The sequence below is a fragment of the Ranitomeya imitator genome, chromosome 2 (assembly GCF_032444005.1).
Source record: "Ranitomeya imitator isolate aRanImi1 chromosome 2, aRanImi1.pri, whole genome shotgun sequence".
NCBI lineage: Eukaryota > Metazoa > Chordata > Amphibia > Anura > Dendrobatidae > Ranitomeya > Ranitomeya imitator.
Genome location: NC_091283.1, coordinates 810964249 through 810982578, shown reverse-complemented (window position 1 = coordinate 810982578; position 18330 = coordinate 810964249). Strand labels below are relative to the sequence as shown.

Sequence of the window (18330 nt, the reverse complement as noted above, 5' to 3'; positions counted from 1 at the left end):
GCTAAAGAGCATGCCATTAGTCAAGCTAATTAAAATATGTAGCAACATAAGATTAAAATGCTGATTTTACATTTACGCTAGCAACTGTCCCTTAACATTGGGGTTGCCAGAAATCAGTGTTTACTGAAATATGCAGCACTGTAATTAGTTAATAAGGGTAGATAAAAAATGTTAATTAGGTTTAATTGTAACAGCAGATATTACCCATGAACAAGCATGGTTGGCACTGTTTCTTGAAAGCAGCAGCCATTTTTCTTTAATCTTATACAAACACTCTGGGCTCAGTTCATTATTGTATTTTCACTACTTCTTTAGCATAAATACTTCTCAGCTAGTGACTTTTTGTTTTCCGTCGTATTTCATGTTGTCTTTTATGGTTTAGTTAGTTTTCTGAACTTTTACGTCAATGTGAATTTTCCCGATATTTTAGACACATTTACAAAGTTTTAGACACATTTATATAATAACAAAGTTATTTTAGACACATTTACAAGTTTTTTTGACAAATTTTTGAGACATTTTGCCAAATGTTGTAAACTCAGTTAAAGACAGCAAAAAAGGGAATTTTGGGGCCTTGCATTTCATTAATTATGTCAGTTTGATGAATTTGGCAGAAAACAAATCAGCAAAAACCACAAGTAAAAAGTAAGAAAAAAAGTGACAAAATCTTTTGTTGATGATTAACTGGGCCATTTAGAGAAACTTTGACCAAATTTTTCATGATGAACTGGACACACAATGTAATAGTGGCTGCAGAGCGGAATAAAACATTCATTAATTTCATCTTTCAATTGTGAAGATATTAGCAATCAACTTATTTGGCACCTAATGAGTTAACTTTTGTTAAATCTAAGGGGGGGTGTTACACCAACTAACACAGAGAGAAGAAATACACATCTCCAGTTAAAACACCCACTTGGACTGAAAGGGATATTCCCATCTCCAAGATCCTATCCCATTATGTAGCAGGTGTAATAATCATAATATTTGCAAATACCTCCAATTAGAAATGTAGTACAGTTTTTCTGATTTGCTATGTCTTTTTCCTCATGTGGAGGCATTGCAGGACCTTAGGTATCCATGGTTATAACCACTAATATAGTGATAGTTAACCAGTTGCTGGCAGTTATAACCATGGATACCTTAGGTCCTTCCATGCCTGCATATGAGAAAAGAGACATAGCTAATCAGAAGGACTATACTATATTTCTAACTGAAGGTATTTGCTAATATTATTATTATTACACCGATTTCATATTGGGATAGGATCTTGGAGATTGGAATACCTCTTTAGCTAAAGTTAACCCGTTAGGTGCCAAAAGCATTGCTAAGGCCACGTTCACACATTCAGGATTTGGGAAGGATCAACCTACCGCCTGTTGAAAAGGAGGGAAAATGGTCGCAGAGTACTTAGAGAAGAATTCTGTCTGTATATTTTTCATTTTTCATTGAAATGTGCGACAGGATAGGATCAACTGGAAGGTTTGATCTGATCTGGTTCTTTTCTATCCAACCCTAAGCAGCTTATAAGTAATAATAATAATTTCCCTCTTTTCTATAGGACCCAAATAAACACCGTATAGCACAATGGCTGGATGTGACCACAACACAAGGATTTGCTGAATTCAGCTTTCACCTGGCAGATGAATTAACTTTTGGAAATTATAAAATTAACATACCTGATGGTTGTGATAAAGATTTTAAAGTTGAAAAATACGGTAAGGTGATGTGAAAATAAGTTAAAAAAAATAATACAATAAGGATAACATATAATTATCGTGTTTTCCAATTATGACAAAACCGACTAAAGGACAATTCTGTACTTTTATGTACTTTATGTTTGATACAGATGCACTTGGAGAGAAGAAATTGGGCTATTCTCCATAAGACGATGTATTATGCACATATTCTCCATAATAAATAATGTACCTAGAGAAGAATATAATGTCTTTCAGAACCCATAAAGTGCCAATTATTCTCCCCAATACCAAAACTGTGCTATCTTACAGGGTCAATACACAGCTTTCAAAATAGAGAGCTTTTCTGCCATGCCATGATATCCCACCAGCCTATCCCCATCCCCTACTGAAAAAAATAAATAAATAAAATAAATAAAAAAGAGGATCAAAAGTTTTTTTTAAAAAGTATCAATTGGGTTATGCCAGAATAAAGTGTAAAATTGGATGTTTATTCTAAATCCAGCTCGTTCCCGATCACTTGAATGGGATGAAGGTGTAGAGAGTTGTAATACCAGTGTTCTGTCCTCACTAAATGAGGCAGGCTCATATGTAGCTATACAGGCAGCTAAACCACTATACCGAAGTGCAATAAGGAGACTGTGGTTGAGTCTGTGCTTTTATTGAACGTAGTAGTATATTGACGTGGTGAAACTGTAAAACAATCATATACATACAATCAGTGCATGGTATAGCAGAAATACATATTAAACATGTTGTACATTATGCATGAACATTTACAAGGCTAGTAACCGAACTAGGAGTACAACTGACTAAGCTAGGCTAATATTAGAGCAGAAATTAACTACAAAAAGCATAAAGACATACCGGCAATGCAATCGCAAGGGGGATGAAGTGAAAGTGTCTTTCCTTGAAAGCAGAATTTAGCAAATTAAAGGAAATGGAAGGAGATGGAGGCTGAGCTACCATAATACATTGCAAAGGGAAGGACAACAGGCATGGAAAATAGAAAAAAACAGAAAATAGAACTGTGAACATGACTCTGATCGCTAGAGGGAGACAAAACACTACAGACAAATAAAGTTATGAATATATCAGTTCCTGTATACTCATACTACTAGAAAAACTGCAAATTATGCAAACAGATAATCATATGTAACAAATTAGATGGCGGAGACAGAACAATCAGGTACAGCCACTAATAACTGTATAGGGCTATGCCTTTAAGCAATTAAGGGGTTAACACCATCCTTCTTCAATCAGCAGATTGATGAGGGTGAGTGTTAGGGTGGGTGCCAAAATTCCACCATTCTGACATTATTCACCTATACTAAGGACATGGCCACAATTTGAAATTTCTGAATGAACCACTAAGAGGTTATTCAAATTTGATGGACTTTCCTTACGGCACTACCAAAACCTGTCAGATGACAAATGGCCCCCACGATAAAGGCAGGGGCAGCACAGGTGCAAACTACTGATATAAACAGCCACCCACACACCTACCAAATTATGGAGGGGTTGGTTACCTAGTAGAAAAACTGCACATAAATGAGGCTTGAGTAGAACGTCAGTCACACAGGTATGTGCTATGCAAAGTGTCCGGCTCACAACCTATTGATGACTCCCATAGTATTATTAGCACTATATACATGCACCCCACAGGGACAGACAACCCAGTACACCCAGCCAACAAAAAGAGGCTTGGCAGCATTCTGCAAAAATGATAAAAAAGTGCAATAAAAGGTGAAAAAAATAATGCATATGATAAATACATTAAATGAGGTAATGGTTGATATTTTGGCCAAAATAGATAAGCTCGTAACCCAACATCAAGGGTCCTAATACTTGGCCAAAATATCAACCAATAGCTCATTTAATGTATTGATCATATGCATTATTTTTTTCATCCTTTATTTCACTTTTTATAATTTTTGCAGGACTTTAAAATGTCCGATCCATATGTTCCAATACAAAATCTGACAGTCAAGAGATCCTCATGCACAAGAGATGGTTGGCTGATCCCGTCGAAATCTCAACCGATTCTGTCAATTTTTGCCTAATGTGTATGAGAATTTTAAGAATAAACTATGACTTTCACTAGCCTGGACAATCCAATAAAGTTTCTAAAAAAAATGCAATGCTGTCCATAAATACACAAAACACGAGTTTTGAAATAAACATTTGAAAAACAAAGTAAACAAAAAAGCAAATGATGTTGCGCAAAGGTCACATGTGGATAAAAATGAGACCTGGCGCATTGTATAAAGGGTCAGCACATAAGTTTGAGGCATCGGGTATCACACTGTCATTGTATTTCACATGGCCATACCTAAATCTAAAATCGGTCCTGCTTTTCTGCTATGTTCATTGTTGTAAATATCTTGGCACGTAGTAATAACTCAGGTATTAATAATGACGTACTGCCTTGAGGAAAACGTGTTATAAACAATAGTCAGAATTTGACCTTTCTATTCCATTTAGCTACAAAGAGATTCGAGGTAATTATGAGTGCTCCATCCGAAGTTGCCACGACAGACAAATCTTTTCATCTTGAAGTTTGCGGCAGGTAAGAAACCCAATAATGTCACTGCACGACTCCCAAACCCCATAATTACCAATATGGTCACTAGCAGACTTGATGAGAGCATTAATATATAGAGTCAGCAAGGATAAATCGGTCATTTCTAGATCATAAATTAATTATATTTGGTGGGAATGGTGTATTTCCTACAAGGAACTTTTTACAGAGTCCAGCTGAGGAGTGAGAGAGCTCATGAGTCCAAGTTTATTCAGTTCCACAACCCCAGTCTGATTGACAGTACTGCGCAGTGTGAGATCTCAGCAGCAGGTAGTAAGGACTCTGAGGATCTGTCAATCAGCCTAAGTGGGTGGAGATTATGTTTAAACTTTTACAAATTATTATATTATACAGCTATTCTAACATTTATTCTCAAAGTAAGTACACTGACTCCATCAGGTCTGAGAGATGTATTTAAAATGTATGCAGTTTGTATTGCAGACAGATCAGGTTTAATATTACAGATAACTACCGATAGTTTCAGAGGCAGATCTCATTCAGACGTCAGTGATTTCCATCAGTATTTCATCAGTATATGTAAGCCGAAACCAGGAGTGTCTCCAAATCTTTCATTTATGTTTTTTCTTTGTATCATCCACGCCTGGGTTTTGGCACTCAAAAACTGATGACTTCTGAATGAGCCCTTAAATAATTTTTGGTGAGATTATGCTGAGGTGGATTTTTCATATACCTGTTTCATTATTAATAATAATAATAATAATTTTTTATTTATATAGCGCCAACATATTCCGCAGCACTTCACAATTAAGCGGGGACATGTACAGACAATAAATTCAATACAAGTTAAGACAATTTAAACAGTGACATTAGGGGTGAGGTCCCTGCTCGCAAGCTTACAATCTACAAGGCAAGCTTATCGTCAAGAGTATGTATGTTTGCAGCACAGCTCTACATGTGCAGCGGTGCTGTGTAAATGTGTGTTTGTGTGTGTGTATGTGCTGCAGTGTGCGCATATGTGTGTGTGTGTGTATGTGTATGCTGCAGTGTGTGCATATGTGTGTGTGTATGTGTTTGTGTGTGTGTGGGTGTGGGTGGGTATGTGTGCGTATGTGTGTGCATATGTGTTTGTGTGTATGTGTGTGTGTGGGTGTGGGTGGGTATGTGTGTGTATGTGTGTGTATGTGTCTGTATGTGTGTGTATGTGTATGTGTGTGCTGCAGTGTGTGCGTATATGTGTGCGTATGTGTGTGCATGTGTGTGTGTGCATGTGGGTGTGTATGTGTGTGCGTATGTGTGTGTATGTGTGTGTGTATGTGTGTGTGCATGTGGGTGTGTATGTGTGTGTATGTGTGTGTATGTGGGTGTGTATGGGTGTGTGTATGTTTGTGTGTGTATGTGTGTGTGCATGTGGGTGTGTATGTGTGTGCATGTGTGTGTGTGCATGTGGGTGTGTATGTGTGTGTATGTGTGTGTGTATGTGTGTGTGCATGTGGGTGTGTATGTGTATGTGTGTATGTGGGTGTGTATGGGTGTGTGTTTGTTTGTGTGTGTATGTGTGTGTGCATGTGGGTGTGTATGTGTGTCCATGTGTGTGTATGTGGGTGTGTATGTGTGTGTGTATGTTTGTGTGTGTATGTGTATGCTGCAGTGTGTGTGTATGTGTGTGCTGCAGTGCGTGCGTATGTGTGTGTTTTGGAGTATGACACCAAAGCAATGACCAGAATCATATGTTGATATGACTGCAGTGTGTAAGAGCACGTTCACACAATGTCCATTAAATAGATAAAACCTAAGAAAAAAAATGAAAACACCAAAACATCCATTTTTTCAATCACCACAACACCTAAAAGTAAACAATATGTAATCAGAAGCTATCAAAAATATCGCATCAACACCCAAAATTATATCAATAAAAGCATCGGCTTGCCACGCAAGCTCTCATGCAGCTTCATTAACGGAAAAATTAAAACATTACGGGTCTCATAAGGAAGATACAACAAAATGTTATTTATTTACAAATTTCTGAATTTTTTTTCACCACTTAAATAAAATAACTGTACAAGTTTGGCATCACCATAATTGTACTGACCTGTAGAGTCATATTGCCAGGTCAGTTTTACAGCACACTAAATGTTGTATAAAAAAAAAAATTCTGGAATTGTAGTTTGTTTTTGCCGTTTGATTGCACTTGGAATATTTGTCTTATTTGCTAGCACATCAAGTCGTAAAATGAATGGTGTCCAACAACTCATCCCGCAAATAAAAAATATATGGCTGTGAAGCTAGAAAAAAAACAAAAGTTATGGCTCTGGCGAAAAAAAATGGAGGAATTAACCCCTTCATGACCTTGGGATTTTTCGTTTTTTCCGTGTTCGTTTTTCACTCCCCTCCTTCCCAGAGCCATAACTTTTTTATTTTTCCGTCAGTTTGGCCATGTGAGGGCTTATTTTTTGTGGGACGAGTTTTGCTTTTGAACTACATCATTGGTTTTAGCATGTCGTGTCCTAGAAAACAGGAAAAAAATTCCAAGTGCGGTGAAATTGCAAAAAAAGTGCAGTCCCACACTTGTTTTTTGTTTGGCTTCTTTGCTAGGTTCACTAAATGCTAAAACTGACCTGACATTATGATTCTCCAGGTCAGTATGAGTTCATAGACACCTAACATGACTAGGTTATTTTTTACCAAAGTGGTGAAAAAAAATTACAAACTTTGCTAAAAAAAAAAAAAAAAATTCTGCCATTTTCCGATACTCGTAGCGTCTCCATTTTTCATGATCTGGGGTCGGTTGAGGGCTTATTTTTTGCGTGCCGAGATGATATTTTTAGTTATAGCATTTTGGTGCAGATACATTCTTTTGATCGCCCGTTATTGCATTTTAATGCAATGTCGCGGTGACCAAAAAAACGTAATTCTGGCGTTTCGAATTTTTTTTCTCGCTACGCCGTTTAGTGATCAGGTTAATGCTTTTTTTAAATTGATAGATCAGGCGATTCTGAATGCGGCGATACCAAATATGTGTAGATTTGATTTTTTTTTAATTGATTTATTTTGATTGGGGCGAAAGGGGGGTGATTTAAACTTTTATATTTTTTTTATTTTTTTCACATTTTTTTTAACTTTTTTTTTTCACTTTTGCCATGCTTCAATAGCCTGCATGGGAGGCTAGAAGCAGGCACAGCACGATCGCCTCTGCTACATAGCAGCGATCTGCTGTTCACTGCTATGTAGCAGAAAATCAGGTGTGCTGTGAGCGCCGACCACAGGGTGGCGCTCACAGCTACCGGCGATCAGTAACCATAGAGGTCTCAAGGACCTCTATGGTTACAAGGTACAAACATCGCCGACCTCCGATCATGTGACGGGGTCGGCGATGCCGTCATTTCCGGCCGCCCGGCCGGATTCAGTAGTTAAATGCCGCTTTCAGCGTTTGACAGTGGCATTTAACTAGTTAATAGGCGCGGGCACATGTTACGGGCACATGTCAGCTGTTCAAAACAGCTGACATGTCCCATCTTTGATGCGGGCTCACCGCCGGAGCCCGCATCAAAGCGAGGCTTCTGACCTCGGACGTACTATCCCGTCCGAGGTTAGAAAGGGGTTAATGAAAGCACAAAAATAAAAAATTGTCTGTGTGCTGAAACATGTCAGAAAATGTAATCATGGTGTTTTGTGTCTTCTAACCACTTTGAATTGTTAGATCAAAGCGACTGTGGTTTTCTGTGCAGATATTTGGACCTCTGTAGTCAGTAATTTCCATTCACGTCAAGATAACTTATAAATTGCTTTGATAGATGAATACATTAACACTGGACAGTGAGTTTATTATAATGAGGATAAAACTTCTGAATCAGATTCAGCATGTACAGAATAACTGAACAACCCATGAGAAGGCATCAGCGTCTATAACTTGTGTCTTAATTTCCAGGTATACTTATGGTAAGCCGGTAGAAGGGTTCATAGATCTTTCGGTGTGTTTGCAATCACACCCTAATGTATGGTACTACCGATATGAATACGAACAAGAAAGCAGTGAAGAAGACACAAGTGAAACAAATTGCTTCCATCTTAAGGGAGAGAAGGTGCGTAAATGTTTGTAAAAAAAAAAATGTTTGTTATTTTGTATTTGCCTTTTAAAGGAATATGCCATAATAATAAGACCTATTTTAAAATCAGATTTTTATCTTAAATCTATGGCATTTTTTTAACATTATATATAGCTTAAAAACTCAGAAATCTTTTTCAATTTTCACACTGGTCACTAAGTCTAAATTGAAATTCATATTACTTTTTGTTTAGTTTTTCTATTATGGATATAGGTGGATATAAACTCACTCTGACTCCCTGGCTTTTACAGGAGAGCTTTCTGTGAAAGCTCTGATCTGAGCAAAGATCATTGTGAAGTGACGGTGAGGATGTAGGTTGTGATCATTTCCTAATGCTAATTATTATAATACTAGATGGTGGCCCGATTCTAACGCATCAGGTATTCTAGAATATGTATGCGTAGTGTATAGCACAGCCCACGCAGTACATTGCGCAGCCCACACAGTACACGTTGTATATTGCGCAGCCCACGTAGTATATTGCGCAGCCCACGTAGTATATTACCCAGCCCACATAGTACATTGCGCAGCGCAGGTTGTATAGTGCGCAGCCCGCGTAGTATATTGCGCAGCCCACATTGTATATTGCGCAGCCCACGTAGTATATTGCGCAGCCCACGTAGTATATTGCGCAGCCCACGTAGTATATTGAGCAGCCCACATTGTATATTGCGCAGCCCACGTAGTATATTGCGCAGCCCACGTTGTATATTGTGCAGCCCACGTAGGATATTGCCCAGCCCACATTGTATATTGCGCAGCCCATGTTGTATATTGCGCAGCCCACGTAGTATATTGCGCAGCCCACGTAGTATATTGCACAGCCCACGTAGTATATTGCGCAGCCCACGTAGTATATTGCGCAGCCCACGTAGTATATTGCCCAGCTATGTAGTACATTGCCCAGCTACGTAGTATATTGCCCAGCCACGTAGTATATTACGCAGCCCACGTTGTATATTGTCCAGCCACATAGTATATTGCCCAGTCACGTAGTATACAGCACAAAGCCACTTAGTATACAGCACAGAGCCACTTAATATACTGCCCAGTCACATAGTATATTGGCCAGTCACGTAATATGCACCATATCCGTGTTAAAAAAAGAATTAAAATAAAAAATAGTTACATACTCACCTTCTGGAGCCTCCGAATCGAAGCGTCCGGTTACCGACACTCCTCGCGCGCTCCGGTCTGAAGATTGCATTGCGGTCTCACGAGATGATGACGTAGCGGTCTTGCGAGACCGCACGTCATCATCTCACGAGACCGCACTGCATGTAGCGGTCACCGGGGCGTCGCGAGGAGCATTGGTAACCGGCCGCTTCGATCCGGAGGCTCCAGAAGGTGAGTATGTAACTATTTTTTATTTTTTTATTATTTTTAACATTAGATATTTTTACTATTCATGCTGCATAGGCAGCATGAATAGTAAAAAGTTGGTCACACAGGGTTAATAGCAGCGTTAACCGAGTGCATTACACTGCGGTCAACGCTGCCATTAACTCTGTGTGAGCGCTGACCAGAGGGGAGTACGGAGCGGGCGCTGTGACCGGAGGGGAGTACGGAGCGGGCTCTGTGACCAGAGGGGAGTATAGAGCGGGCGCTGTGACCGGAGGGGAGTACGGAGTGGGCGCTGTGACCGGAGGGGAGTACGGAGCGGGCGCTGTGACCGGAGGGGAGTACGGAGCGGGTGCTGACTGTGAGGAGGAAGGAGCGGCTATTTTCTTCCGGACTGTGCCCGTCACTGATTGGTCGTAGCTGTTTTGCTACAACCATTCAGCGACTTAGATTTCCATGACTGACAGAGGCCACGACCAATGAATATCTGTGACAGAAAGAAAAAAAGAAGGACAGACGGAAGTGACCCTTAGACAATTATATAGTAGATTTACTCAACATACAGTCATGGTTAAAAGTTTTGAGACACACCAAAATTCAAGTCTTCTACCTTTTGCCCTGGCTGCTAGATATCAACGTTTGGGCCAAATCCTGATTGATGACCTCCCATTCTTGTCTAATCAAATCAGTGCTTGGGGCTTATCACATTTTCTCTCTTTTCATTTTTCCACCCTCTTTCTGAGGATTGACCACGGGTTCTGAATAGGATTGAAATCTGTGGAATTTCGTGGCCACAGGCTAAAATTTCAACGTTTTGTTCACAGAACCAATTAGCTATCACTTTTCTTTGTGACCTAGTCTCCATCATTATTATTTATTATTATTATAGCGCCATTTATTCCATGGCGCTTTACATGTGAGGAGGGGTATACATATTAAAAACAAGTACAATAATCTTAAACAATACAAGTCACGACCGGTACAGGAGGAGAGAGGATCCTGCCTGCGAGGGCTCACAATCTACAAGGGATGGGTGGGGATACAATGGGTGACGAAATTGCTCCTGGATCGATGGGAGAAGTTGCTCTTGGAGGAGGTTAAGATCCCATTGTTTAGTCATGGCAGTGTTCTTAGGTAAAATTGTAAGTGAACTCTCTCCATGGATGAAATGCAACCCCATATCAGTGGTCTTAGGATGCTTTACTGTTGGCATGACACATGACTCATGGTAGCACTCACCTTTTCTTCTCTGGTCTTTATTCTTCTAGATGTCCCAAATAATCTGAAGGGGTCTTCATCAGAGAAACTTTATAAGTAACGAGTGAGCACTAAAATTCTTGAGTGCTCATTACTGGAATCGAGCAGGATGGACACTCAGATGGGTTCGACTCGAGTAATGAGTATAATCAGGTCGCTACTGGGAAAAATTTTGTCAGAGTATTATGACACTTTTACAGCAGGACACTAAAACATCCAAAACCAAAAATAAAATGGATTTTATAGGAAAAAATTTTAGGAAACATTCTTTTGTGCATATTCCTCACTGTAATGAGCGGGACCATGTGACCGCTCACACAGAGCCTGCTGCCGGCACTGAGAGGAGACATCGCTGGAGCTGGGTGTCGGTGAGTATTTCCTGGCAAGCGGGGGGGGGGGGGGGGGGAGCGCACAGGGGATGGGAGGCAGGAGGGGACGCACAAACTTTATTTTTAAGGGAAAAGGAAAAAAAAGATTTTTCATTCCTTCTCTCTAGCGAATACTGCTGGGAAGAAGGGATGAATACCGGCTTCAGCACCACACGCAGGGTGGACAGCACTTACTGTAGCGCTGTCTCTCCTGCGGGCGGTACGTGCACACGGAGGGGAGTGCACACTGTTCTCCGTGTGCACGTGTGCGGGACATATTGCGGTACGTGCTGCCGGCGAAAAACAGACATGTCTCCGTGTTTTCAACACGGACACACGGTCCGTGAAAACACGGAGACATGTGCATAGACCCATTCATTTGAATGGGTCTACGTGTGTCAATGTCTCCGGTACGTGAGAAAACTGTCAGTACACGTACCGGAGACACTGACATGTGAAAGAGGCCTAAAAGACACACAGAGGAGGAACTAAGAAAATATGTTTTTACCCATTATTAGGGGGTGGGAATCAGAAAATCATTTTTTTCCCATTATTAAAAGGTGGCACTCCTAGATGCATGGTTTAGCAAAAATACTCCAAGGAAGACACAAAGAGGAAGGGCTCAGTATACATTTTTTGACAGTTTAAAAAAGTGTAGGACTTCAACACTGGTAAAGCCTTTGCACAATGTGCAAGGCCTATCCAAATTTTTAAGGAGGGACTGCAATACACCCTGGAAGACACGTTGTTAAGTGCCAGGATTCTCCCACTACACAGGGTAGATCCCAAGCCTTGCCTGCATCAGCAGTCTCCCATTCAGCTTTGACCGCTGGCGGTGCTGCTGAGCATAGACATCAGTCCCAGCATCTTGCTCAGGCTCGTGCTGTTTGTCTGGTTACTGCTTGCTCTTCAGCCAAGTCTATGGTAACCAGCGGTAGGTAGTGATGAGTGGACAATCTGGATACTAATTCCAGAAATCTCCCTACTGAGCATGCTCGTGATGTGGCGGCGTTTCATTGATGATCGGTCGTCAGCTGCTCTGGTGATGTGGCAGCTCCAGACTGGTCCGCCAGCAAGGTCCTGTCCGATTGGACATGAGCTGAACATATAAAAGGGTCTCAGAGGCACACGCGGGCACGCTAGTATAATTCTCATTATGTGTTTGCATGGGATATTGCATCAGTACAGTCTTTACTGGCATGTGCTCAGGGTCGGCGGTAAGCCGTTAGAATTCCGGTTCCCTGGAGAGGAGTTTGTCTGTATGAATTCAGGGCTGGTGTCGAGCCATTAGATTTCCAGCACCTCAGAAGAGGAGTTGGTTGAGTGCTTTTGCTGACTGTGTGACCACTGTTTGCTTCTAACCCTATGAGCAGGCTGCTTTCTCCTGTGAGGTAAGCAGGAATCATATCTAGCGTTGTTCCTATTCCATTACCATGTGCTAGTGACACCGCTCTATTGCAGAGCATCTATTCCGTTAATATGTGCGAGTGACACAGCTCTATAGCGGAGCATCTGTTTTGTTTCTGCTTGCATGTTCACTTCATGTGCTGCTTTTTCTTTTGCTGGGTTGTTCACTGAGTGGCGTTTAACTCAGTGTGTGCAAGCAATCGCTCGGTGTGTGTTCCATCGTTGTTCACAATAGCTGCAGTTTAACATCTCTGCATGGTGGAACCCGGGTTGTGATTGCACTTCTTTATTAAATCTATTTAGTATAATCTGCCAACCCTAACACACATAGAGGATGGCATCTGAAATTTTCTTCTTCACAATTTTAAAAAGATTGTGACTTTTAAATTATAAATAGATTGTGATGAGGCCTTCTCTCACAACTACTGCCCTGGCCCACGTTACATTTTGCCTTCTATTGTGAATGACCGTCTGCAGATGATTACAAAAAAACAGAATTTGTCCAAGAATTCATGAAAAACAACTTCACTTACAACAATCATGTTGTGGACCGTGCAAGAGATTTATGACCAGAAGCAACAGTCATCTCCATCCGATGATATGAGACAATAAGAAATAGAACAAGGCTGGAAAAAGAAAGAATTTGACTTAATGCTAAAGCTGCTGACGTGCTGAGTGAAGATTATGTGGAAAGTGAAAATCTTACCCTAACAGTAGTTTTAAGATTTCTTCATAGGGGTTCAATGGGATTTCGATTCATATTCATTGCTTGTCACTTCAAAGCTCTCCAGTTCTTTATTTACATCCATTTCTGGGTGCTTATTGAATTATATTTGGGTTCATTGATTACCTGGAAAACCCATGACCTAAGACGCAAACCCAGGTTTCTGACAATGGACACTACATTGCGACCCAAAATCCATTGGTAATCTTCAGATTCCATATTGCCTTCTACAAAGTCAAGGCATCCAGTGTCATAGGCAACAAAATAACCCCAAAATATTTCACTATAGGTACTGTGCTCTCATTCCATTTTCAGTAAACAGTTAAATGATACGCTTTACCAAAAATCTCTATCTTGGTGTCATCTGTTCACAAGATGCTTTACCAAAAGGATTTTGGGTTACTCAGGTACATTTTGCCAAACTGCAGTCCAGCTTTTTAATGTCTCTGTGTCAGCAGTGGGAATCTCCTGGGTCTCCTGCCATAAAATTTCCTTCAAATATCAATGGACAGTTTGTGCTGTCACTGATGCACCCTGAGCCTGTAAGATATCTTGAATTTCTTTGGAACTTGATTAGGGCTGCTTATCCGCCATCTGCTTTGCAACAATTTTTCAACAATATTTCTCTGCCTTCCACAGAGATGGGAGATCACCTATAGAGCCTTGGTTTGCAAACTTTTTGATTATGTTGCGCACCGTGTAAAAAGGAACATCAAGATCTCTGAAGACGGAGTAGTATCAAACCTATAGATTGTTGATATTGATCAACAATTTTAGTTCTTAAGTCCTCAGACTGTTCTCTTCTCCTCTTTCTGTTCTCCATGCTCAATGTGGCACACACAGACACACAATACAAAGACTGAGTCTAGTCCTCCCCTTTTTATCTGATTTCAGGTGTTTTTATCATATTGTCCACACCTGTTCCTTGCCACTAGGGATTTTGAGCAAGCATCAAGTGATCAAAACAAAGTTATTTACCCACAATTTCGGAAAGGTGCCATTATATTGTCTAGCCAATTTTTGGGGGTTTGTATGAAATTATATCTAATTTGCCTTTTTTCTTTGTTTTTTTTTGTGTTGTTCCAATACACACAAAGGAAATAAACATATGTATAGCAAAACGTGTAATTGAAACAATTTACTGGGAGAAATACTTCATTTTCTGAAATACTTTCAAGGGTGTCAACACTTTCAGGCATGAATGTATATATCTAAGAAAATTGTAGAGGTTGGTCTCATACACATCCTCTAAAAATTCTGTAGTATGGCATTATACACAGCCTTGAAAAATTAAGCAAGGTTTGGATAGTGACCCTGTAGATATCGTGGAGGAGGAGGAGGAGACGAAAAATTAAAAACCAAGAACAATATACCCTTTTTGGTTGGGAAGGGGTGCATGGGAACACACCAGAAAAAAGGAACATTTTAGTTGACTTAATGTTCTGCTGCTGTCATCTGTTGTGGTTGAGAAGTCTGGGCCATTCCAGGCATTTTGATAAGAGTCAGCCTGTCAGCATTTTCAGTTGAAAGGCAGACACACCTATCACTTATTTTGCTACATTGGCACTAAAAACTGCCATGACAAAATGCTACTGGCAGTGCAGCAGCACCTCCAAGATGTAGGGGGACAGTTCATGCCAAGTGTTCTGCTTGGATACCCAACAGTTGTGTGGCACAGAGGAATCACAGAGGATGCTGGAAAGTAGGGCTAGGTACTCCTTCACCATCTTCCAAAACTTTTCCCTCCTTTTAAGACTACCCATGCATCAGGGCCTAGACACTGGGAGAGTCTAATGAAACTGTCACAGACCTTTGATAGTGTTCCCCTTCCTCTGTTGGCCTTGGTGTATGTCTCCCTCGTCTCTACTCCATGGTTGTCCAAAGAAATTTGACCTCTGCCACTAACGTTGTCAGATGGGAATTTTTTGACTAATTTTAATAACCCTCTCTGCTGCAGCACAGAGAGATGGAAAGTTCTCCTTGTAGCATGGTGTGAGAAGGGTGAACAACAGTAATCAGTGTTGGCCAAAATGCGTATAACACAAGGGTCACAGAAAAAGCAGTGGGAAATAAAGTAAGCCATGTGTGCCAGACTCCCAAAAGGCAAGACTTCCTTGTCCCCACCAGGAGGACGACTCTCCATCTCCTCCCTCTTCTCTTCCTCTTCAGTCCATCCATGCTGAGCAAATGGGATGAAGCTGTTGTAGGTAGTACCCTCTGTAGCACAGGCAAACATCTCCTTTTCCTCCTTCTCCTACTCAGCCTCCTCTTCCGCCTCATTATCACCCAATCCATGCTGAGAAGATAAAATTAAGCTCTGCTGGGTAGTATCTTCCTGTGTACTTTCTTCCTCCATCTCCATGAGTAGACACAGAAGCTGGATGCTTCATCACCACTCACCATCATGGCTGACTCCACAAAGTTTTGGAGAAACGCACAGTCAGACATTTATGCCCACTCATCAGTTCTTATATGCGGAGGCTGACCGGAATACACACGACCATTCCTAATTGTCTTTTCAGCAGCTAGAGCCACAGATCTGTCTGGTCTCTTATACCTTTTAACAACTCTGCAGCGGTATGCTGTTTGTCACCTAAACAAAATAGTTTCAGCAGAACCTGTCGCTGCTTCACAGAGGAGGTGCTGCAGTGCTTCTAGCTTGAGACCGATAGGGACAATAATTTGAAGATGGAGAATGAGGAGGATGAGGGGATGCAGGAACTGGTGTAGGAGGTAGAGTAGGAAGTGAAATAAACCCTGATGAAACTTGGGCTTGCAATTCTAGGCGTCAGTAGCATGTGTGCCATCCGACTATGTCCCTGCCTCCAGAAGGTTCACCCAATGTGCCATCAATGAAATGTAGCATCCCTGGCCAGAAGTGCTTGTCTGCTAGTAACTGCATTGGTCAGGGCTCGAATGATGTTATGGGCCAGGCCCTTGTGTAAGGCAGGGATGGCACACCTTGAGTAATAGTGTCGGCTGGGGACTGAGTACCAAGGGACACCTGCTGTCATGAAGTTGCAGAAAACCTCAGTGTCCACAAGTCTAAAAGGCAACATTTCCATGGCAAACAGTCTGAAACTGTGCCCATTTAGTGTTTGGGCATGTGAGTGGGTGGCTGTGTATTTCCTTTGCTTCCTAAAGCCTGCTCTGGGACAAGAAAGTGAACATGGTTGCTGATGGGGCTTGCAAATGAGCAACGACAGGTGCAGGGAGGGAGACATACATGCTTGCATTCTCAACAGGAGATTGGCAAGCCAATAGCACAGGGGAAGGGTCAGTGGTGTCATCCGTAGACACTGATACTTGCATGACATGAGCCTGAGCATACTGGTAGTGGACAGGTCCCTGCTAATCTTGGTATGGCATAGGTTGTAAATAACCATTTTCTTGTCTGCACTTTCTGTAAGAAAGTGCCAGACTGGGAATCGCCTAACCATTGGCCTGGGATCTAGTCATATGTGGGTGGATGCTCTGGGAAGAAGTTGCCCGCCTTCTCCCTGTAGCCACCCCTTTGCCTCTGTCTGTATGTTGTGGTGCTGTGCTCTCACTGCACTTCTGTCCTCACTCTGCATGGCATGTTCCCAAGTTGGGTCAGTGACTTCATCGCCCACCACTTCATCTTCCACTTCCGCAGTCTCCTCCTCCTCCTGACTTGTTGACTTAAATTGGTTGTCCACCATTAGGACTACCCCTTCTTGATCAAAATGTTTGGCCCCATAAAATAATAAAACCTACACTCACCTCGTGTTCCAGCTACGTTCCCGTAGTGTCGGCACTCGCGGTCCCGGGGCTTGGGTGCGCTTGATGTGACACGTGACATCTGCACCTAATCAGCACCTGCATCACTTGTATCCACCTTTGGACAAATCGAACTTGAAGATGAAGTCTGGGCTGTGGCTAATCTCAGACTCCCTCTTCCTGCTCAATTTAACAGGAGGTGGAGACAGTGATGCCAGAGCCGATTGGGCACCAGTGTCATGTGTCACAACAGTCACACATGAGCCCTGGGAGATGGAGTGCCAACACCGCGGTGATGGCACCTGCAAGGGAGTTGAGTATGAGTTTTATTATTTTATTAGGGCCAAGCACGGGGTATGAGAACACCATGTAGTGGAAAACTTCTTTTACAACATGACTTGTTGGCTACTGTACATGAAAAAAGTGTAGACAGCGTCCAGTCCAGGGTGAAATTTAAAAAAACTGAAGTTTTATTCCGCCATAGCAAATGCAAATACGATGTTTCAACTCAACTTTCTCAAGTACATACAATCCTCAAAATGGTGGACCTATATAGTATGGTTGATGAATACACACCAATCACCACATAGAGCAAGCCCACCACTATTAAACATATATTTTATACATGTTATACATAAAAACATACCCAGATGTGTGTATAGATCAAAAGTATATATTCATATAATATAAAGGAGAAATTTCCCTATAAATGCTATAAATTACATAATTTGTCTATATTCAATACAAAAATTCACCAATCCTGGCCCCAACCTCTTAAACCTACAAAGAATAAAAAAAAAAAAAAAAGATTACCATCCCAAATCACAACAACATCATCGATGGCGGAATAAGGCTTTTTTTAAAATTTCACCCTGGACTGGATGCTGTCTACACTTTTTCCGTTTGCTTCCTATATTACCGAGAGGGTTCATTGGTCAATGTAGACGTGGGTCCTACACAATTGGTGCTGCAAACTACTCTGTGTGTTGACAACTGTGTCTCATCATCATCTACCTCTAGAACACTAATTGCTGTTCCCCACCGTTATCTTGTAGTGACTGTGGCAAATATTTGGGCACCACTACTTACCATCCCCTCCTGTACCTTTTGAAATGTGAAGGGCAAGAGGCCAGAATCAATAAACAGAAAT

At 41.3% G+C, this 18330-nt stretch overlaps 1 protein-coding gene across 1 annotated transcript in view; it reads left to right on the top strand.

Annotated features, from left to right (window-relative positions):
- Positions 1 to 18330, top strand: part of LOC138665902 (alpha-2-macroglobulin-like protein 1) — a 134014-nt gene that overhangs the window by 20189 nt on the left and 95495 nt on the right. Inside the window, exons 6-8 of the mRNA XM_069753855.1 lie at positions 1562 to 1718; positions 4182 to 4266; positions 8165 to 8318. Coding sequence (XP_069609956.1) covers positions 1562 to 1718; positions 4182 to 4266; positions 8165 to 8318 — 396 coding nt within the window. The remainder of the gene's footprint in view (positions 1 to 1561; positions 1719 to 4181; positions 4267 to 8164; positions 8319 to 18330) is intronic.